The sequence below is a fragment of the Tetrao urogallus genome (assembly GCF_951394365.1).
Source record: "Tetrao urogallus genome assembly, chromosome: 5".
Classification (NCBI taxonomy): Eukaryota; Metazoa; Chordata; class Aves; order Galliformes; family Phasianidae; genus Tetrao; species Tetrao urogallus.
The window spans coordinates 37,427,629-37,451,117 of NC_136818.1; the positions used below are offsets into that span (position 1 = coordinate 37,427,629).

At 39.0% G+C, this 23,489-nt stretch overlaps 1 protein-coding gene across 3 annotated transcripts in view; it reads right to left on the minus strand.

The window, feature by feature from the left end:
* ANK3 (ankyrin 3) overlaps positions 1-23,489 on the minus strand; it is a gene marked incomplete at both ends in the record, with an annotated part of 196,778 nt that overhangs the window by 121,156 nt on the left and 52,133 nt on the right. For all 3 annotated transcript variants that reach the window (XM_079535979.1, XM_079535980.1, XM_079535978.1), the window contains 6 exons: positions 8,559-8,657; positions 10,440-10,625; positions 13,953-14,051; positions 18,195-18,293; positions 18,644-18,742; positions 19,228-19,329. In XM_079535979.1, the coding sequence (XP_079392105.1) occupies positions 8,559-8,657; positions 10,440-10,625; positions 13,953-14,051; positions 18,195-18,293; positions 18,644-18,742; positions 19,228-19,329 (684 nt within the window). The remainder of the gene's footprint in view (positions 1-8,558; positions 8,658-10,439; positions 10,626-13,952; positions 14,052-18,194; positions 18,294-18,643; positions 18,743-19,227; positions 19,330-23,489) is intronic.

Consider the following 23,489-nt stretch of genomic DNA (forward strand, 5'->3'; position numbering starts at 1 on the left):
CACCGCTAGATGCACCACATACATTGCCCCATCTCATCTCAGCACACATATGACAATTGAGAATATCAACTGACACAAGAACAAACCTCAGACATCAACATCATTAATGTTTCTGATGATAGAAAAAGGAAAGCAAGCAATTCAAACCCCAGTTGTTTGTTCTTGTCACAAGAAAACAGAGATAAAACAAAAAGGCTTCATAATATGCACGGCCTGGGTATAGATTATTAACACCAAAACTGTGGTATCAGCAAATAATATAGTCACCAAATGTAAGGTTCTGAATTCTTCAGTAAATCAACAGCATCTGCTGCCTTTTCAGTCTATTTTTATCTGTTTGATCTTCTATAAATTTCTCCCTTTGTTCTTAAGGAAGAATAGTAAATCAGGAAACTTTTGAAGATGTTTTCCTGCAGTAAAAAAGATGAAATCCCTTCAAGAAGTTGCCATAAAAAGATGCAGTTCAGATCTAAAAGTCTATCAGAGCACTCCTTTCCTTGCTCTCACTGCTGAAATATCAAACATTGGATAATGTGTCATGAAAATCCCTCACCAGTGAGATCCCCTACCATCCAATTATAGAGTTAAAAAAAAAGACTGTGCAAGGAATATAAAATATAACTTACGAGAATAACAACCTAGAACTTTACAATAAATGGTCATAGCATTATTAAATAGCACATGGTCTTTCCTCTCCCCTTTGGCAGATGTCGCGGACTACGTGATTCAAAGTATTCTGAAAGCACATACAAATTGAAGTGTGATGGATTACATGCAGGCATTTTTCTTTTTAAAGCTCACAACATCGTGCTCAGCTATTTTGCCTGTACCTCCATGCACTGTTTGCTGCTATGCTCTCACACAGGCCCTGTGCCTTCCTTTGCAGGTATAAATAGGATGGATGAAAAGAGATCTGTTTTTCTTCTTCGGCAGCTTCTGCTTGTTGCTGATGAGAGGAGACACTAAGCTCTTTCAGCTACATCTATCTACAGTTTCATAAGAAAATTAAAAAAAATTCAAGCTATCCTATTCTGAGCAAAAAGCCACCTCCATTTCCCATCTGAAATGAAACCACCAAGTTCCCACTGACACAAGCCACCACCCATCACAGCTCACCACAGCAGTCCATGTTATCTCTTACTGCTACAAATTGGCAACAGGAATATCTAGGAATTTAGAAAAAAAAAATACAGTAAACTAAAAATAGACAGAGGTATGATATGCTTTGGGATTGCAATTTTCTTCCATCAAACAGCCTGAGTTTACAAGCATAAGGATACTAATAATAAACAAGAAAAGTAAATATTTGCACTTGTAGTACCATATTAGGCTTTGAAGAGTATCTTCAAAAGCAAACAAGCAAAACATAAGTGTTTCCTATTCATGTCTTACTCATGTCCTATTATTTCAAACGCAGACTAAGTGGGCTATGAGGTAAGCAACGTGGGTGCACTGCAGAAGTGGAAATAAATCCCTCTGGAGAACTGATGCTATAGCAGCGATACAAACAAGCAATGTCTTATGCCAAAGACAGAAGTGGGGACTGGTCCTCTGCAATCCTGCAAGGGCTGACAGTCCAAGCAGCAGGTTGGTTGCTTGGCTGAAGGACAAGCTGTATTCCCATGCTGCAGCTATTGTGAGGGGCAAGCCAACAACATTTATTCAATTATTTTTAAAACATAGTTTCTTACCAAAATGTTCAGATGAATTGGAATTTAATAAAATTGTCCTTCTCTGTTCCCACTGAGAGCTGACTCAGAACTGACCAAGAATGAGTAAAACAGGCTGAAACAGACAGACTGCTCAGCAGTAAAGTCTAGAAAATCTCTCCATCCTCAGGGGTTCCCTTAAGAAAAAAGCATGACATTGGTTGTCATGTACTAGAATTGTGATCAATAACCGCATGAATATTATCCATATTACCAGTTCATGGAGAAAGTGGAGGATTGTGCTAATGGCTACAGGCAACCATGCAGCTACAACAATGCGTTTTATATGAGAACAGACAGTATTTTCTCCTATCATTTTCTGCAATTCAAAACTGGAGCTATAACTGAGTAGAAGTCCTGCAGATAAAAGTTTTCTAGTTTAGCAGCTGTTACTGATCACTGAAGCTCACATGAGACTTTCAGAAATAAAAGATATTACATGTGCAAACATACGATCTTTGCAGAAAAACGACAATGCAAAGAATTAGCTTTTTTTCCCCTCCTCTGTTTATTGTTTAGTAAATCTTAGATGATGCTAAATTAATTATTGTATACTCATATATTCATTTTTCTTCAGGCTTGAGATACTTTAAATGAATCCTGAAAGAAAAGAGGGAAGAATATAGCAAGGAACCATTATGACAAGCTACCACTAGGGAAATAAAAAAAAGTGCTTCTCTTATGTTACTGTCACTTACATACTGCCTGCTTTTTTTGATGGACTAATGGTGTGCTGCCCCTCAGCCTCAGGGTCATCATTAATGCATGCTGGCCTCACACCACCCTCTCAAGATTACTAAATCCTTTCTCAACCTTCCAGTAAGCAAACTTTCTGCAGGCAAAGTCCACTGCCAGTGCAACTGAGATCTGCTCTAGAAAAGGAGTGCCCTGAATGTGGAAGGCTGTTTGTAAGGCTGGATGCAGTTGTATGGCATAATGACCACCTCTCCTATGCTATGGTAAAAAAAAGATTTGGGCAGCGGTCACCTTCATGTAGAGAATTCCCTTGTTACCTGAATCTTCTAGCTTGCTCAAATATGGAGTAGATGTGAGAGTCACAGAAGTTTCTTTTAGTCTGAAAAGTTGTAGAGAATGATTTTTTTTTCTTTTCTAACCACTGTGCTCCCTCAGAGATAGGTAAGAACTTCAGAGGCATTTCTTTACCTGGGCTAGATAGTTATTTCCACTGCAAGATGACTCAAGTCAGAAGAATAATAATCTAATGACTCTGTGAACCCCTCAAGTATGCCTTTTCCCTAATTTTTATTAAAAAAAAAAAAAAAAAAAAAAAAAAAAGCTGTTTATTCAAAGTACCTTTCCCACCTACCTAATCTGCACATGCAGGCATGGAGAAACGCCAACTTGTGCTGCCTAAGCATAAGGCAACCTGGCTACACAGCTTCATTCCCAGCCCTCCCTGCATGCTGCCCTTGAGGTGGCCCAAAGCCTGAATGGAAAAGAGCAGGCACTCTGTAGAGATGTGATTTATAGCAAAAGAGTTTTCTTGCACAGGATAATGTATGTTTAACCAGAGTTGCTAACAAAAATGGTTTCTCATTCCATTCAGTGGCTGTAACTCGCATTTAGCATGTATCTGCATGCACCTTTCCAAGTCCTAGATACCAAAGAGCAAAGCACTCTTTGCTCAAAACAAATTTGAAGGGGGCAGTAGAGAATGGAAACCCATTGTGACCTGCCCTTTCTCTCCAGCACCTCACCTGCCCTCAGGCTGAAGGTGATCTGATTCCTGGTAAGCAAGAGTGAAGAAGCACCTGCAACAGCATTCAGCACCAGAAGCAGCAGCTCAGATGGGAACACAGCAGTTTTCCCCACTTATTTGCTCGCTGTACACCACAACAACAGGTTTCCAGAAGGAAAGTCTGGAACAGGAGAGTATTTGGCACTCCATATTAATCATTAATTTGGTAGTTCTAGAACATGGAAAGTAGATACTAAAACTATCAAAAACACAGGGTAAAACTGGGTACAGTTTTATTCAAAGTTAGAAGAGGCTGATGAACAATATTTGCTCATAAGAGAATGGTGCTAGGTATTTTTGTAATCCTTCAGAGCTCAGCTAATGACTGTACTGAAACATTAACCTTGCCAAGGAGACCGACTACATCCTTGCTTAACCCTTTCTTCTCTTTGTCCATTTCTTTAGCCTGTATGTGATTATTTCACAGCTTAGCAAGAGGGAAACACATTGATATGATGAAGAGAAACACAGCCATACACATGGAAGTTTCTTATAGATACCAGAAACTGTAACATGTTTACAGATAATTCAAGGCCAAGAAGTCAAGTGATTTAGAAAGAATATTTTTCCTTCATTACAAAATGGCAAAGGCCAACACAAAATCAGTGAAATGGCTTGGACTGGGGTTATGAGGTTAAGGAGCTGCCTTCCCTAGAAATAGGTAGGAATTAAGGGCATCACAAAGGTGATTTACTGAAGTCATTTCCATCCATCCTGCAGGACACTTTCCACGTAGCACCACATTGCCTGCGTGTTCCTTTCTTGTAGTAAGGTCAGAGAACATATAGATTCAGAAAAGCAAATGCACTTCAGTGGAAGAGAAGTCACTAAATCTCTTGCTGTGTTGGGAGACTGCAAATCAAGAGGAGGCACCCTTCCAAACCTCCCAGCCTTTATGCTCTGCAGGTACACTGGCCAGCAGGCACAGTAACACCTGTAAGAGCTCCTGGACCTATGCCTATTTTTCTTAGGAGCAATGAAAGAAGGGAACAAAGGAGTGAGCGTATGACAACCGAGAGGCAGGCAGGTGTACACTGGCAGGGGTGAGGAGAGCAGCTGCTACCGCGTATCACTGGGGACATCATTTATTTACAGTACAGCACTACTGCTCACCTCCTGTCCACATACCAGCAGCCATTATCAAACTTACATCTTCCCCTGCCTTCATTGCTGGAACTTTTTTTTTTTTTAATTTGGTTTTCCCTCGAGTCCCTCAGAAATCCACTGAAAACACTGCAGCTTTGTTTCCAGTCTGCCTTCCTCCTTTTTTGTATCATTTCACCAGCTCCTCTTTTCATCAGACTCACCACTGCTCTCAAAACTCAGAGCTCTGCCTTCATCCTGCTTGTCCCTCCACTCTACCTCCACCTATCCTCATGTTCAGCAGGAGCTGAACTCATACATTTGTCTTTGTGTTGCCTCATTCCATACAAACCAATCCCTGTTACCATAATCCTCTGTTCTTGTTCAATTCTCCCCCAGAACTGACAGTTCTAAATACTTCAACATAAATTCAGGGATACAGAATTGTCAATTCATGTTTATTCAGCCAGGACAAAGGAAAAAGTATTGATTGTCAAAAGCACTTTTGACATCATCATCCTACAGTTCGGCCTTTCTACATCTGAAAGCTACAGTGCATGCACACAGTATGATTTTATTTGGGTTATATCCCTTCTCCACCTTTACTCTGTTGCTTGTCTTCCAGATTCTCAACAACTCAATTAAAGACCCTTCCCCAAGGCAAGGCACACAGCTCATTGTGAAGATTGTTTATAGAAATTAAATAAACAAGAAACAATGAGGTGGCAGCAGGCAGGCAGTACCTGTGGATCACCTTCAGCACCTGCTCTAGTGCCTCTGCCTGCCTTGTTGACTGGGTAATCAAGGATCATGCAAGGACTCTGTTACTTGGTGCTAACATTGATACTTTGTCCTCAACTCATATTTGTCTGCGTTTGTCTACAAATCCACTGCTTTACCAGAATCTAATTTATATTTCTATTAAACGCCTTCATTTCCAGCCTTCTGATAGAACTAAATTCAACTTCATATTACTATATTTATGCAATTATTTCTGTCAGAGCTACCTCATATAGATTTGCAATCACCACGTAGTAGAGATGAGCTTTGCAGATGCCTTCACCCAGCTACTGTGAGCACAAACAAGCTGCTTAGCACTGAGTCACTGAGAGCACTGCTCTCTCGGGCTGTTGTCATTGCATCTGCACATCCCAAGCTGTCTGAGCAGTCTCCTCTCTGATGATGAGGAAAGCTCATGGAGGGTGATTTCTAAATCTTGATGGGGAAGGAACAACACTCTTCTGACTTCTTATCTGCTCTCCTCTGGTGCCCTTAATCCAAATTGATGCTGCTAAAACTCAGATTTATTATTTCATTGAAACAGGAACAAATGTATGATGTTTAGCAACACTGGCAATAAATGTTGCTAATTGCTAATGTAGTTGCATGGCTAATCCTTAATCATGTTTCTGAGTGGAAGAGTTAACACAAGATCTGTTCATCTTCCTCGCTCCTGTGATTAGTGCCTATCAAATATTGAACACCAAAGTTTATGACAGTTCAAAATGACTTAATGCTCTAATTTGGTCAGATTAAGGCTCTGGGAATAAAAAAAAAATCAGTGTAATCAGTGAAGCCAAGCACTCACAGTTAGAAAATTCCCTTAACTGCCAAATCTACCCTTAACTAATGAACTTCACATGAATCTAGCCTTGGACCTTCTCTCTTTCACCAGTAACATAAAACCTATTTTAGTGACGCATGAGCTGTGGAAAACAATTTGTGAGAAATACACAAGGAGTTCCATTCCTTTGATATTCACCTATCAGCTTTACTCAAGTATCTGCTAGTATTCTTCTCACCAGCATTAGTAGGTACTGCACTGTGTTTTATATTTTTTCTCCGTAGCTTTGAGGATTTATCTTCATTAACAGATTACTGAACAATGCTATGTTGAATGAACAATGGTCAGCACTTGTAGTACTCACCTGCACTCCTACTTGCAGTTTAAAGAAAACATTTTGGGTCAAAACACCTTGTTGTAGGCAAATGCGAGACCCCCCCCCCACGGGATGTGACGAGATAGGCCCTCTCCCAGCTCTATGATTGATGTGTGATCAAGGTGTGTTGCTCGGCACTTCTATCCATGCTCTACTCCTCATCAATTCTCCTTATTAGCTACAGAGAAACTCTACAAAAGAACTGTTCAGGTTTTATTTAATTCTGAGAAGTCCCATAAGTAAAAATAGTAGCTTATTTAGTAAATAAACACAATGTTATTTTACTGTTTTTGTTGATTTGCAATGTTTATCAAAGACTTTGCTTGATGATCTTATGATTTTTCCCTAGTCTAAATGATTTTACAATACTAAGTAAATATAACTAAGTATGGAAGCAGCAGAGTTTTTACATATACATATTACATATACAGATAAATCCTAAGCACAGATACAGAGAATAGCTTGAGAGCATCCCTGAGGAGAAGGCTTTTGGAGTGTCAGTTGATGAAAGATTCAAAATAAGCCAGTTGTGTGCATTTGCAGCCCAGAAAGCCAACTGTATCCTGGATTTCATCAAGAGAAGAGTGACCAGCAGGTCGAGGGAGGTGATTCTGCCCTTGTGCTCTGCTCTCATGAGACCACACCTGGAGTACTGTGTCCATTTCTGGAGCCCCCAACACAAGAAGGATATGGAACTCCTGGAGCAAGTCCAGAGAAGGGCCATGAAGATGATCAGAGGGCTGGAGCACCTCCTCTATGAGGACAGGCTGAGAGAGCTGGGGCTCTACAGCCTAGAGAAGAGCTCTGAGGAGACATTATAGCAGCTTTCCAGTACCTGAGGGCGCCTACAGGAGAGCTGAGGAGGTACTTTATTGAGGGAAGACAGTGACAGGACAAAGGGAAATGGTTTTAAGCTGATTTAGACTAGATATTCAGAAGAAATTCTTTACTACGAGGGTGGTGAGACACTGGAATAGATTGCCCAGCTAGGTTTGTGGATGCTCTCTCCCTGGAAGCGTTCAAGGCCAGGCTGGATTGGGCTGTGAGCAACCTGGTCTACAGGGAGGAGTCTCTGCCAAGAGTAGAGGGGTTGGAACTAGGTGATCTTAAAGGTCCCTTCCAAACCAAACTATTCTATTATTCTATGATATATCTGAAGTAAAAGAAAAACTGCATTTTGCTTTTGTTATGTGACAAAATAATTTAAACAGCAGAATCATACTTTTTTGCATTGCAAAAGCAATATGCACAACACATACTCACAACCTTTGCAGAGAAACTGTTGAATATGACAGTTCAGTCCTGTCTAATCACAGATACCATGCCAAATAGCTTCCCTCATATATACCATCTTCAACACTGTTGGTTTTTTTCACCCCACTTTAATTGAAAAGCTGCAGACATGGGGGATATTTCAGAAACCCAAACCACATTCATCCTGGCTTTTTCTCCTTTTCCATTTATCTGAGGAACAATCCTGCTACTTTCCTTTGACTTTGGATCAGAGCTTATGGGATCAGGAAGGTTATTTCACCCACATTAGCATGGCTTCTGCTATAAGGCTCAAATCTTTTCCATTTCTATACCTCATTCTCATCTCCTACTCCTCATTTTTCTCAGATCTTCTTTATGCATCATCTGACACTCGCATATGCAGTGAAGGCACAGCTGCTTTATCCATCAGCAACACTTTCCCTTCCTGTTCATTGGAAACAACTGCATATTGAGGACAATTCAACAGGGACAGAATTCCTACTATATGTTAAAGGTACAGGTGGAAGGAGTCTCCTCACCAAACAGCCTGCCTTTCACAACACTAACTATGAAAATAGTAGGGTTTTTTTGTTTGTTTGTTTTTAGTTAAAACAGAGGTTTTCAAGAGTGAGCACTAAAGTTCACGCTCAGCAGCATGGACATCCCCCCCCCCAACACACACTTTAAGGTAACAAAGCAAGCTGTCAGGCCAGGCGTCTCCACTAGCACGCATAATAACTTTTCCATATCTTGTGAAAAAAAGTTTCAAAGTGTTGATTAAGTAAACTAGAGTAACTATGATTCCATTCTTACCCTTGCAGTGAAGTCCACAGCAGCTCCTCGATTTAACAGCAATGTAGCTACATTGATATTTCCATAGTGAGCAGCTATGTGAAGGGGTGTGAACCCACTCTGAAAAAACAAACAAAATATATATATATATATATAAATAACTGTTCGGTACTCCAAAATTTGTAGCACATAATTGACTAAAGCTAGTAATAGGAGTGTGCTGCAAGTCACCATTCCAAATCTGTACTAGTTTTCACTCACTGGCAATTATTTACTCACTCTCAAAGTCTAGATAAAATCATACTGCTGTGCAGGAGGGAAAATAAATTAAATTAGCATAATTATTCTAGAAGATCAGAACTAAAATAAAACTTTTAGATATTTCAGAAAAAACAGCAGCAAAACATGTAACTATTAAAGCATTGATCTGTCTTTTATAATACATTGATTTCTGATGTCTACTTGTTATTGGCATTATACTAGACTTGCAAACCAAATTTCTTAGGAGATTCTTAGGAGAAGTTCAGATACAAGTCATTTGATGATACTTGCTAACTGTTTTTATAAATTCAAAGTAGATGCAAATGAAAACAACATCAAAGACCATTTTAAATGATTAATATGGATTTATTTCCAAGGGTTAGTACCATAAAGATCAGTCTCCCACTGAGGGCAATCACATTGGGTTATGTTCAGACACCACAAGTTATCAACCTAATTAGAAGATTCCTTACTGATAACATCACTTCAGCAAGTTATTTTCATATTTAAGTAGTTTTACTTCTTTTAAAAATAATGCTAAAACATGCAGCAATTCCATCAGTCCTGCAAAGTATGAAACCTTAGGGGAACTAGATGCATTTCTAAATCGTTAGCAAGCCATGCTAGCTGCCACTGCCTTGCTTCGGGAGTTTTGCAGATTTAAAATCACAGATCACTCTATTTGCTGACACCATCAAGGTAAGTGTCATGCAGAAGCCTGAAATCAGTCTTGAATGCACAACACAACAGGGTTGTCTGCAGCTCTTGACACATCTGGTAAATGTCTACTCCATGAGAATCCCTGAAAACTCCATCTTACATAATATCGCTTTTTTATGATGGCAATCAGCTCCCAAGAACACTTACTCTCATTTTTAAACCCTAGTTTCAGCTGCAGAAAGCCCTGGTATCTAAACTACAGTGTTCTCTAGCACATGCTACTTCATTTGATCTAAAGCAGGTAACTATCCTATAGAAGGCGATGCAAAAAGGAGGAGGAAAACATGATGCAGCAGCACTAAGTCATGGAGGAGTGATGATGCATATATATATTTATATATACCTCTGTTGTTCTATTCACCATCATCTAGGTTAACACATTTGGAAGCAAAGAGGGGGAAAAAATGAACGGTTAGTTCACCACTGGTGATATGGATGCAAAAAGCTTCATGATTGCTACATGGCATGGCAGCTCAAACGACAGCACAATTGGCACAAAGAAAGCTTGACTGAATGGAAGCTGAATGATTGAGTATTTTGAATGTTAATTGTTACATGTTTATTAGAATTCTTAAAGTGGCAATTTCACAAACAACTAATCAAATGACTTAATTGTATGGTCTCTCTAGCAGACCACCTCAACAGTGGCTTCCATTTTCAAGAGAACGATTGTAATAATATTTTGCTTTTATTTTCCATTTGCAAAGTTTCTAGAAGAGGAGTTAGCCCTGATTCAAACAAAAAGGGAGTGAGGAAAAAAAGAGGCAAGGGAAGCTAATGAAACATTATTTTTAGTCACAAGCAATCGGAGAAAGTTATGTGCAACTCATAAGCCAAACACTTTAATAAAGGGAGATCTTCACTGGACACAAGACGTGCTCAGCACTTAACAGCATCAAACCTTATATCCCTACAACTGACCTTTGACTCCACGTCAGCATTGTGGTCATTCTGCAGGAGCAGAGCCGCTGCCTTCGTATCATCCTTCCGAGCAGCGATGTGAAGAGCAGGAAGACGGACTTTTCCTTTTGTATCATTTTCAAGCAACAGTGAAACCACCTGGTCATGACCTTGCTGTAAAGCTACTGCCAAAGGTGTGAAACCATCCTGCAACATACAACAAGGCTGCTCAACACTTATTCCAAAATTTCCAGGGGGCGAAAAATGGAAGTGAAGAGATCTCATTGCAGGTGACAGTAAAATTATAAGACATATGCAAACAAAGCTGACTTGGAAAAAAACATTAAACTATTCACTTTACACACTTCACTATATGCATAAGTGTGTGTGTTAGTATACAGAAATACAAAAAGCTGGTATTACTTAAAAGTGGTAATGATGTCTCCATAGCAAATTATCATTCTTCCTCCCCAAAGCTACCAATTATAACATATATTTCCATTTTATTATTAAATTTCATCTCAACTCTCAAATATTTAAATATGGATTTTGAACAATATCTGTATATATTTAAACAATAAGTATCAATAATACATTTCAGTAATATTTGAAAAAGAATGCTCATTCTCCCAATATACCAATTGCTTTGCTATAACTCCAAAGCATACAAGTGACATATAATCCTCTTATGAACAGAAGTTATTTCTTTTCAGACTAGCAAATGATAAACAAAATGTGGAAGAAGACCTGAAAAATAGAAGACTTATTTAATAGAGTTTAGAGTGGATCCTTCAAACACAGGAAAAGTACAGCCCAAGATGTTTTTATAATTGTATTTTAATGGATTTTTAGAAGACTGAAGAATTAGTTATTATTTAGAATCACTTTTATCTAGTATAATACCCACAAATCACCCGAAATCATAATGCAAATTATACTACTTAAGGATTTATTTGGTTATTACTTTAACACTTGATCTGTATGTTCAGAGTTTTTGTTAGTAAACCTCAATACAGGGTGGTAGGTAGAAAACACATTCTATCATTTCTTTACTATTTCTGTCATGATCCAACTGTATGTTTACATAAGTGTGAAACAGCAGCACAGCAATATCATAGAAGTATGCCGATCCCTACAATGCCAGAAGTGCAGAGTTCAAACATTAACTTTTTAGCTGTTGGAGGTAGAAATAATGTCTTCAATAAGGAATTTCTTCTCTGTCTCCCAAAACAAAGAGAAACTAATCTTAAGAGAACAAAGGAAAGAAAAGAAAGACAGAGACAGCATCTTTGCAAAAAATTGAGGAAAAGATAGAAGAAAACTCAATGAAATTCCTTGGTTCCTAACAAGTTGTTTATTTAAGGAGCTGCTGTTTTTTCAGTTAATTTTTCCTTTCTCATTGAATGATTTATTTATTTATTAACTCACTGAACCCAACCTTCTCCTTGGCATGATGCTCACCCTCCTGTAGAGGCGGGGCAGGACTCTGGGCTGTGGTCCCAGGGATGTTCTAGCAGGCAGGCACACGGTATGAAAAACGCTGTGCAGCTTTGAAGGCCAAAACTGCCACAAATATCCCCACCAGAGGGCTCTGACAATATAGCTACACTGTACCTGCAGAAATGGAGACCTGGAGGAACCTTGAAAGGGACACATGGTGACATGGAGATGTTTGCTTCCCTCTCTACACAGCCAACGGCAGTGGCACGGTCAGCTGCTTCTCAGAGACAAGTGCCTTAACTATCACCAACATCTTTTCTCAACAGACTTCCTCTTCTGGTAAAAATGCTGCTAACAACGAGGAAAAAAAAAATCCTAGGAATACATTTTCCCCTTTCCTTAGGGAAAAGTGAGTGTACAAATGGGAGCACTTCATTTCAACACCAAAATAGCTGCTATATCCTACACTCCGGTTTCCTAACTCTGACGAGGTCCGCCAACAGATTCAGTTTGTGCAGAGATCACTGTACCACGGCCAAGAAACTGAGACCAGGAATATTAGCAATGACAAGAATGCATTTCCACCACATGCTATCTGAAATTACCGACCCCAAAAAACAATTGCAAGCATCTCGATGTCAGTAGCATAATTAGCAACTACACTTTAAAACATAAAGCAAAGCCCACTCTAGGAAAAAAAACAACAACAACAACAACAAAAAAACTAAGCATGATTTAAAGACAGCGTGTGGCTCTACTTTTTTTAATGTATATTAAAATGCTTTTGCTGAAGAGTTATTAGTGATGAATAATTAGTTGAGTAGTAACTGTCTAATAACAAAGGCTTTTGAAATTAAATTTTCATATAAAAACTTTAACCCAGAGAAAACAAAAAGCACTCCTAAGCAACTATCACAAACAAGTAAGGCAATAAAGGCAACATTGTTTTGTAGTCTGAATCTTTAAAGGAATTAGAGCATGGGTATCAGGCTGAGCTGGACAACAGCTCAGCCTAAACTGACATAAGAAGCTCAAGAGAAAAAGTGTAGAAGAATCAGAACCAAGTACTTGTGCACAATTCTACTTAATTCTATTTTCAGAAAATCAGTTTGGCACAGATTATAGGTGATTTTGAAAGCTTTTCATCCACGAATTATTTTTACAATACTGTCATCAAAACAGAAGATTCTCTACATACATCCGTAAGCAATGATGTTACAATGTACAGTGTAGCAATGAAGTAATTTTTCATCTCGTATTTTGCAAAAAATGCAACTTTCTCAAGCATTATTGTTTTTGAGGAATCAGTTCACACAAAGCAGTTAATTTCCTAAAAAGTTTTAGAGAGAAAATACTTTTTTTTTTTAACAGATGGAATGCAGTCCTATTGAAATGCTATTTAAGACTATTTTTAGGAATATTAATGTCTGCTATTCTTATAATCACTTTGAATATTTTTTCAAGTTTCCTCACTGAGTTATAATTATTCTTTAAAACTAGAAATAAAAACTGTTGTTCGAGAAAGATCACAGAACACTTTTAAGGATGGATCTTCCATTATTCTGTCAACTTGCAATTATCACTGCAAAACCAGACAGAATAATTGCATGCTGCAGAGAAGGTATCAACTTGGCAATAAATGCAGCTCAGAAAATACTCCAAGCACTTAGTAACCCTGGGTTTTCCCTGATATCCCAGAGCTGGCTCCGCAGCATGAACAGTTCTTGCTTTATGATTGCCCTCTATATTAGTCAGTACTTTTAATGAAGGCACAGAGAACTTTTACATCTTGCATACAGCTTCTCTGAGCACTTAACCTGAAAGATTACCAGAAATGACTAAGAACATATCTACTTTTAGAACTGTTTCTAGTTAGTCTTTTTTTTTTTTTTTTTTTTTTTTAATTCTAGAAATGGCAAGAGGTTTAAATTGCTGAGAAGTCAATAAATCAATATTCATTAGCACATTCCATAGAGAGAACTTTTTTCTGCTCTTCAATTTCGTACTTGAAAGACAAGCTTGGTGAAAGCTGGCAACATTTACTACTGGATTGCATTGTATTTTCTTTGCAAACTGAAAAACTCAAACTTTTACCTCTGTGGCAAGGCTCTGACTGGCACCATTATCAAGAAGAAACTTAACAACCTCCAGGTGGTTTTCTTGGGCTGCCATATACAGAGGAGTGAAACCATTCTGAAACAGGAAAACAGGAGTGTAAACACATCACAAACATTTTATACATAGCAAAGGTCTGCCAAACTCAGGTAGATTAGCAGGAAAACAAACAAACAGCATTTGCTCACGTACTAGTTAGTGACATGATCACCCTTGATTTAACTGAAGATAGGAAAAGGGTAGTTATTACTTTAAAAGACGCTCAGTTGATCAGAAAGTTACTACAGGTAAGCAAGAATAGTTCCTTTTATATCCACTGAAGTCAAACTAAAAGCCAGTTTGAACAACCATTTGGTAGAGAAAAGCTCTGATTCACGATAAATGCAACTGCAGGCCAAAATACAAAATGGGACAGGCAAATACAATGCACATCTATAGAGACAGCAAGGGCAATGACTTAAGAATGATTTTTTCTCTTTTCTCCATTACCTTTCATTTCTAATTCACTTGTGCTTCCTATTTATGGCTTGTATCTCCTCAAAGAGCTGCCTGTAGAACACAGCCTGCTTGTGGTCACTTAGCTACTTCACATTTCAGGCGTCAGGAGATCTTGGGATGACTGGTTCTCAGCAGTTCGAGACAAAGGTTTATCAGTGTTTCTGACCACATTAGAGCATTTGTCAAATTATGCTTAAGTGAGTGATTTCAATCAATGCAAAACTAGTATTAGAGGCTGAAAGGCTTAACTCATTCTCTGGCAAGTACTTTCCACTTACAGTCAATGCTGTTATCTTTGCCTTAACCGTACACAGGCCACAACCTTTCAGGAATTGGATTTCCACAATTTAATTCTTCTCTATAGTCCTATGCATTTCTGAAATTCAGAGCTTTGACATAACTCACAAAACCAAAACAGCAAAATGAAATCATGATACTTGTTCTGGTTTCAAGGTATTTCAAAAGGAATTCATAAAGTTGCTGCTTTGAACCTGAAATTGCTTGGTTTTCATATAACACTGCATGTTCCTCAGTGCAACAGTCAGGAACCAGTGGATAAATTCACTTTACAGTAACAACTTGCATCATCCACATAATATTGACTAAACAGTTTGGTAGAGGTGAAACAACCAAAGTAGCACCAGCAATAAAAACAACCAATTATTTTATCCTGTGATTTATGATATATTTGTTTACTCTTCATGCTCCAGTACGACCCTTTTTGTCAGTTGCAATGGTGCCAAGCAGCTCTTCTCTTCAACTGCTCCATCCTAAAGACCCCCAGAGCTCTTGCCTGGTTACACAGCACTCAACCGAAGAAAATGAAGTTCAGCTCAGCGCTCACACCAGAACTTGGTGTTTCTTGCTCAAACCCTGAAGATGTGCTGACATACAGCAAAGACAGGGAAAGGTTGAACTTGAGTGGCATGAATAAAGAAGAGCCAATAAAAACCAAAGAGTGCATTTTAACATTTCTAGAGATCACATTTCTTTGTATCTAGGCCCTTTTGAGAACAGGGAGAACAATTTGAAAATCTTAAACAAATCAAGTAGTCCTATTGCAAAAACAGGACAGAAGCTCAGTGTTACCCTGAACATGAAAAACAACCACAGATAGCTTTTGGGCTTGCTGCACTTTTATGTCAATGAAGCAATTCCAATGGCAAAAAACTGAACCAATTCTGGTGTGCTTCATTTCATAAACACTTCATCCCATTCTGTGAGAGCCAATGAAGTAAACAGAATAGAACAGGAGGTAAGGGCTAGTTAAAAATAAGAGGTATAACAGGAGAGGTATTTCATAAGGCTTCAGTAATGAGAAGGTCAGGGAGCATGGGCATATGACTGGGTTTTGCTGAGACCTTGTCAGTACCCTCAGGGCTGCAACATGGTTAGAGCAGACATTTCGGCAGGGCAAAAGGAACAGGGGAGTAACTCAGTAGTGCTGCTACAGAGGACACTGACCTAGCTGCAGGAAACCAAGGGAGACAACCAGAGGTGGGCCATACAGTTGCATCATTTGCATCAAGACATTAACATTCTGCATGCTGGAGGGATGAAGGGAAATTATAGTCTAAGACTTGCAGCAGTGAATGATGGCTAAGTTATATTAGCCATGGCAAAAACAGCTGAAAGACATTGGATTGTTACAGCAACAGGGCAGTGTTGTATGGCACACATCCAACCTGGATGCACAAGAGTGCAGGTGACCCAGGGCCAAGCATGTAGACTTCACTGGCAGCAGAGGCAAACAGGAGCGCAGAAAAAATGACAGTTGGAGAGGAAATGGCATGTGGATGCTTGATCCAAGAGGAACTTCACAGTCAGGAAGACACTGAGCAGCTGTGAAGCCACATGTTTACAAGGATCACACAGGCTGCAGGGTCTGTTGCTGTTCTGGTATTTGGGTAATTTGGTCTCAATTCAGTAAAGCACGCTACAAGCGTGAAGTGCAATGCCGAAGTTCTACCAGAGGCGAAGCAGTATGTCAGTGCTCTCACCAGAAATGAGACCTAACAGTTTGGCTACAGCACAGTTAAAATCTGGCTTAATGTTAAAAACAAAACAAAGCAAACAACAAAAAAAACCCCATAAAGTGCTCACTGAGGCGTCTGTCACATTACAGATTATTTTTTATAGTGAATAGCAGAGTCTGGCACTTTTCCCTATAATTTCATGACACACTCAATGCCTATTTAGTAACTCAGCTGGAAATTAAGATTAATTTTCTTAAGTTTTAAACAGTTGTATTTAGACAACAAGCAGGAAATACTTCAACACTCCTGATTGTTAGTTTCAGGAAACAAATAATAGGTGACATTTCTTAGAACCGAGAATTATTAGCATCTGGAGGCAGAGCAGAATCCTTTTTCTTATATTGAAGTTATTGTAGGGTATTCATAATCTTTTCCACCACACCCTACTTTTTCATTTCCCTCAAAATAATATATATATATATATATATATATATATGTATTTGAAGGACACAAAGATTTAATTAAAGACTTAACCTTGCTAATGCTAGTGCGTTGAGCAGGATTGAGCTGTTACCTTCAGGTGAAGAAGAAATAAAGCCAAACTCACATAAAACAGGGTCAGTATTGAAAAAACAAACAAACAACAACATCAAAACTTCTTTGGGGGTTTCTCTCTGTTGGTACATAAAAATCAGCAGAATGTTATTACAAGCTCTACAACAGTTAAGTTATGCTCAGAGCCACTGTTCCTGGTGCAGGAGCAGTTAACAGGGAGCTCCAGTGACCACAAGGGACCCCTCAGGAAGACTGATCCCAGGTGGAATGTCACACCCACAGGTACTGGTGTAGAATGGACAATATACAAATGGCAAAGAAAATCTATTATTCTCACATCTTAGCAAAATTAAGGTAACGTGGCAAAACCTTAGGGTATACAGACAATGCAATTATATAAGGTGTTTACAATCCCAGATTGTTTTTATTTTCAGGGATGAATATACAAGTTCTAAATCACAATCAGAAAAGATCAGTTTCTCCAGCAGGAAAACCTCCTGCGACAACCTGTGACATAGCTACTTCTCGTTTCCAACAGTCAATGGTTTACACATTTTTAAAGCCTGAATGTTTTCCTGTTTCTTTCTACTTCTTTTCTTTTAACACCGTTTTTCCTTATTTCAAATCTTCCATAATTGATCTAAATGATCCTTCAAAGGACTTCACCGTAATTAAAAGCTCTGCATATGCTTGTGGTATCTACTCACACAAGGGAAGGCCTCAATTAAGCCTCAGACACTAAATCATGTGAAACAAGATCTCTGTCATTTGAAAAAGTTCTCTCCCACTCTCTGGTTTTATCAGTATCTCTTCTGTCTCTGTAACAATTAGCAGTTCATAAGACACACTGGAGGGCAGACCTAAAGCTGAAGGGTAAATGCTTTGCTGTGCTGCACATTAAAGAACCATACAAGTATATTCCAAACACCCCTGGATGTGGCTCTGCTTTCTTAAACTCCAGGGGTGTGTGCCTGTGTGGCTCCTGAACAGCTTAAAATAGAGATGTTATTTCTAAGCTTCTTCTGCTGGTGAATGAGGTAGGCAATTCAGAGTTAATACTGACTTCATCAAATCTGATTTTCAAGGACCAGAATTAATACTGTGAATCTACCAAACACACTTACTAACACCAGAAAGGGAGACAGACTGTATCATCAGCAATGTTCCAAATGAGAAACTAATATTACTTTACCTGAGATTGTGCATTGACATTGGCTCGATTTGTAACCAACACTTTGACAACTTCTGCTTGCCCAGCCAGGGATGCTATGTGCAATGCTGTGTTTCCTTTCTGAAATAAGAAACAGCAATATTTGAGAAGACTACAAAACTCAACCTTGAATACACAACAATATTGTCAAGAATGCAGTCCACTTTAAAATACAGTATTTCCTGAGATGAAATATTCTTTTTGATTACTAGAAAACACAAGAAAGAAACCTATGCAGAAATCCTCAATTCATTGAGTAAATCACATCCCTAGTCATCTCCGGCATTTACTACAACCCAGCAAGTTCCTATTAACTTAACCAGTGGAAAATAATTAATTATTGCTGCAGTAATGTCTGCAATCAATTGGCTGACACCTTACATACATGGCATCAGTGCGGCCAAGAGAACAATCAAATGGGCCTGACTGACCTTTGTCGCTGCATCCACACTGGCACCTCGCTGTATCAGTTCAGAGACAACTTCTACGTGCCCTTCTTTGGAAGCGAGATGGAGTGCATTCAACCCATTCTGATTCAAACAAACAAACAAACAAACAAAAAACAACAAAGAAATGCAACTTAAAAGATTGGCATAGCTTTTCCTCTGTAGTAAATAACACATCAGGAGCTGATAAATTACATCCCAGTGAGAGGACTGCTTCCAAAAATTATTCTCGTGTGAACCTTATGACAAATAAATTGCAAGAAAAGAGTATGAACTGAGTTATGATATACTAGCTCTGAGGTCTCAAGTCCTGTGTGCTGTCCAAGACATGATGTAACGCAAATGGAATGAAAGATAATGTTAAATAGCATAATGTTCTCCAAGTGGAATTGAAATGATGTCTTGGTAAGGGGTAAAGTTTGAATTGGGTAAGATATGCAAACATGACTCATCCGAAACCAAACACATTATTGCTGATACAAAGTGCAAATACATAGACAGAAATGTTTTTTCTTGAGAAAGGAGGAGAGAGGTATTTTACAGAAAATTTGATCAGAATATTTTTCAACCTGATTAGAAATGTTGATGTCCACTCCACTTTTCAAGTAGTCAAGAGCCTTTTCCAAGTTGCCAGCTCGAGCAGCTCTCAAGTAACTTGCATTTGTGTCAGACTGGAAGAAAGAAGAAAAAATTCTGTTAGGAATTACAGCACTATATAAAATTATATTCTCTTGAAAAAGAAGTTACTAATGATACAATGTATTATGCATACATTTAATTAGATGACAACAGATCTCAAAATGCCTTCTCAAATACGGGTCAAACCCTGCCCTCCTTGCTTAACTCTCTCTGGTGTAAGTCTGCTTGACAAGGCAGCACAACACGGACTTCACAAATACAAGTCAATTATGCAGCAGTGACCAGCATGCAAGGCTAGTAGCCAAGGACACATCTGTTACCCAGTCATGGTGAGACACAGCACAGGACTCCAAGGAAATCACCCCACTCTTTCTAAGAGAGCCATATCATATTCAATGTCAAAATAAACAGACTGGACTGCTACTGTGAGATCTCACATAACAGACTAAAAAGCAAAATACTCTGTGTTGAAGGACTGGATTACTTGAATGAAAAACTAAATTCTACAAGTGAAGGCACTTTACAGTGATTGTTTTGTTTTCCCCATTCTCTCTCACTTTATGGCACATTTTATTTACAATATTTGTCCACATTTCAGTGATCAGAAATCCCTAGGCACAGCACCATTATTTCTTCACAAAATTTTAATTATTTTTCAGATCTTCCTTTAAAGATTGTCTTTCAAATTTTCTTTATTATGACTTCAGCTTGAATATCAGCATGACAGAAAGGATGGTTAAGTCATGAAAGGGATCTCTGAAAGCAATTCCCATTCCCCAGAGGGTTTTAACAAGTTATGCAAATATCCACCAAGGATGATAATGCTGATCCTTCCTTGGAGCAAGTGGAATGAACTGGGTTAGCTTTCCAGAGGGACAAATCTTTGATTTTATCTGCACTACAGCTTCCCCTGACATTCTGAGAAGTCAACACATGTTTTTGTGTCCTCTCCTCCAGGAACTGTCACAGTTTTTCCTCAGTATCATTTCATGGCAGGCTTACATCACTATAGCTTTTAAGTGTTTTAAGGTCCTCTAAGGTTCTAGAAGTGCGGTAATTATCTTCATAGGAAAAAAATGAAAGCAATAATGGTTGAGATAAATATAATACATTGTGGCCCCAATGCTCAGTTACCCATCCAGCCTAAACTCATTGTTTTCATCCTCCATTTTCTAGATTTGCTATAGACTTCTGTCAATTCAGCTGCTGCAAACTGGATGTTCTGTTCAAGCACTGCCTCCAAGTCCATTTGAAGTTACTTCTTTTTGTATAGGATGAAGCAATCTTGGGCATAATGACAGCAAAATAGCAAGCTGTATGAAGATTTCTTTCCTCTTTGTAGTAATACAAGCTACAAGGCTATTTCACTAATGCTTTCAGCACAAGCGCGCTCACTGTCTCTCTCAAAGAGAGAGCTATTATTTATGGACTTATTTTCTTCCGTGTTTTGTGCACATAGCATTACGCTTCCAAGGGTAAGTTACTGGTTTACAACCTTCTCTGCTCAAAATCATTATTTCCCAAGTATGACATGCTGATCACTACAAATCAATTTCTGTGATGTGCTTTCAACAAAACAGCCTTCCAACACCAGTGTTTAATTAGGCTCTATGAAAAAATCAGGCTCAGGATGCTGCTACAAGCTGCATGGTCAGCCCTGTAAAGACTGTGGGGAAAAATAGCTGCCTGGAGAGGGGCAGGAAAACAATCTCATTGGGAAGATCATTTGAACTGTGCAATGCAGATTATTACAGGAGACAGGTCATTTTCTCAGTGCTTAGCAACAGCAGCCACTGGGGTAAAAACCAGGTCAGCATTTTATCAGCATTACCAAAGGTATGAGGGAAGGCTTAATAGACTGGGAGCCTTTTTTGTCGCAGCGCAATGGCATGACTGTTTGGCATAGTCAGCAGGTGGACGCTAATTAACATCAGCTGTTTACAGCTGCTTCTGGGTGGGGAAGGACGCATCAGAGAGTCTTGCTTTGGAAAATCACTTCCAGCCAGTCACACCAATTCACATGAGACAAGAAACACTGCTAACGCTCAGACAGATGTGAACCTTTCTATCTGCTCAACAAAACACAGGGAGGGGGAGAGAAAGCAGAAAGAAGGAATGATAAATAGCTAATACACATGTTAGCAACAAATGACTGCTGCACTGTGCAGGACAGCAATGGCCGTGTCTTTTAAGGACTTCTAATGATAAGAATAAGAGTCAGGGTATACTCCCAGTGTGGGCACATAAAAATGTTTCAAATAAGCTAGCTCAGATGCTGCTAAGTGATGCACAAATCTATTCCCAAAAGCTCTCAAACAAATAGAATGCCTTCCTTTGCCAGTCACCACTCACAACATTATTTTTTGCTCAAATTACCCAGCAACGCAAGTGCCACCAGCAGCTATGTCCCCCGGGTGGCAGGCGAGCAGGCCAGGGACACAGAACTGCGCTCAGAGGCAGCTTGGGCTCTTCTCACCCAGTGTCTTACTGCAAGAGGACAGCAGAAGGGAAAAGCAGCACAGGCATGCAGCAAGAACTTGGGAGCACCCAGAGAAACTGCCCTCCAAGCACGCTGGGAACAACCCAAACTCACCTACACCTCAGCCCATCTAAGGAAGCACTCCCAGTTGCTGCACTAATTGTTTCCAGTTACTTGAATGTGATGTGAACTTGCGCGTGAGACTGCACAAGCTGCCTGAGCAGCCAGGTGTAATACATCCCTACCAAAAAAGGGAAACCCATTTTTCCTGACCTTAGCTAAAGCCCCCAAGTCCTCAGGCTGGGGAAATTTTCTCCTTTTTCTGAGACACCAAACATAGAAATTTGGAGATTTTAACAAACAGGACAACACACTGGAGTTGTACAACTGAGCAAAAGTTCAGTCAGGCTTCTGGGATTCTCTCCACCCATTACGGTCTGTGCCATAAGCAGAAACAAGCTATAACATCAGAGAGAAAAGTGAGCCAGCATTCTTGAAAACCTAAATCAATTCCAGCCTCTCTAAAAGCAGCATTGCCAGCTTCCAGTTTCCCTATGACTAAGGCATTATTTCAGAACAGTCTTACAAGTTTTTTCTACCTTGCAAAATGACTTGAATACTCTTGTTTTAAAGACACCTCATTCCCAAAAAACAGAAGAACAAACAAACAAACAGTAACCAACTTGGAGCACAGGGGTCAGTCACCTCCCCTCCAAATCAAGAAAGCAAACAAACAAAACCAGTTTTAACAAAATCGTTTGGTGACTGCAATCAACAGCTCATAGGGACAGTCTCCAGAGCACCCAGAGCAATCTTTTGCAGAAGACAAAATTATTTTGTGTTCCAGAATACAATAATAAGGTTTAAGTTCCTAATCTGCTCCAAGACTTGGGACTTCTTAGTGGTGTCTACTGTTGACTGCAGACAGGAGAAACATATTTTATAGTTCACAGTAGCTTCTCAGTTTTAAGTTCCAACATCTTTTCAACCAAGCCATACTCAGAAAAGTTTCAAATAAAACCAGATGCGAGAAGAACAGTCAGCTACAACTGACATTCTTTGCAATGTAGAAGCCAATGCAAAGCAATCATATCTCATCCTTTCCCAAACCCAGGAAAAACAAACCTATCCTAGAGAATGGCAGTAGGAGTGGACTTGGGCTGTCTAAATTCTGTTTGCTTATTACAGCTCATCATAAATAAAAGCTTTTTTTTTTTTTTTTTTTTTTAAACACAAAATCTATTTCTAATGTCATCTTAATAATAACGTTCTACTATTATCCTAATAACAATAATGTAGAGGGGCACAGCGCAGCTGAACTACCACTGCCATGATTCTCAGAACAGAATCTTAAAAAAAAAAAAAAAAAAAAGAAAAAAAATCAAACCAGAACATTGACATTTCTAGGTCCAAAATTCTCTCATCTTCACATTTCTATTTAAAGCTTAAATTCAATTTTTAAGATTACCTTTTATTTTTCAAATATCACAATTAAGTGGAGAAGTGCCATTTCCAATTGGGACTATTTTATTTAAAACAAAGACTCTTAAGTCCATGACAGAACCTGCAATTGCCACTGCACAGGCAGGAACAGCATCAGACCTGAGGCTCAAATCGTTGAAGGATTTGAGAGTCCAAACAAGCCTAACAATAATGTCAGTAATTATTTATCTGGACTGCCATCATGCCTAGGAGCCTGTGTAAAAGACTGGT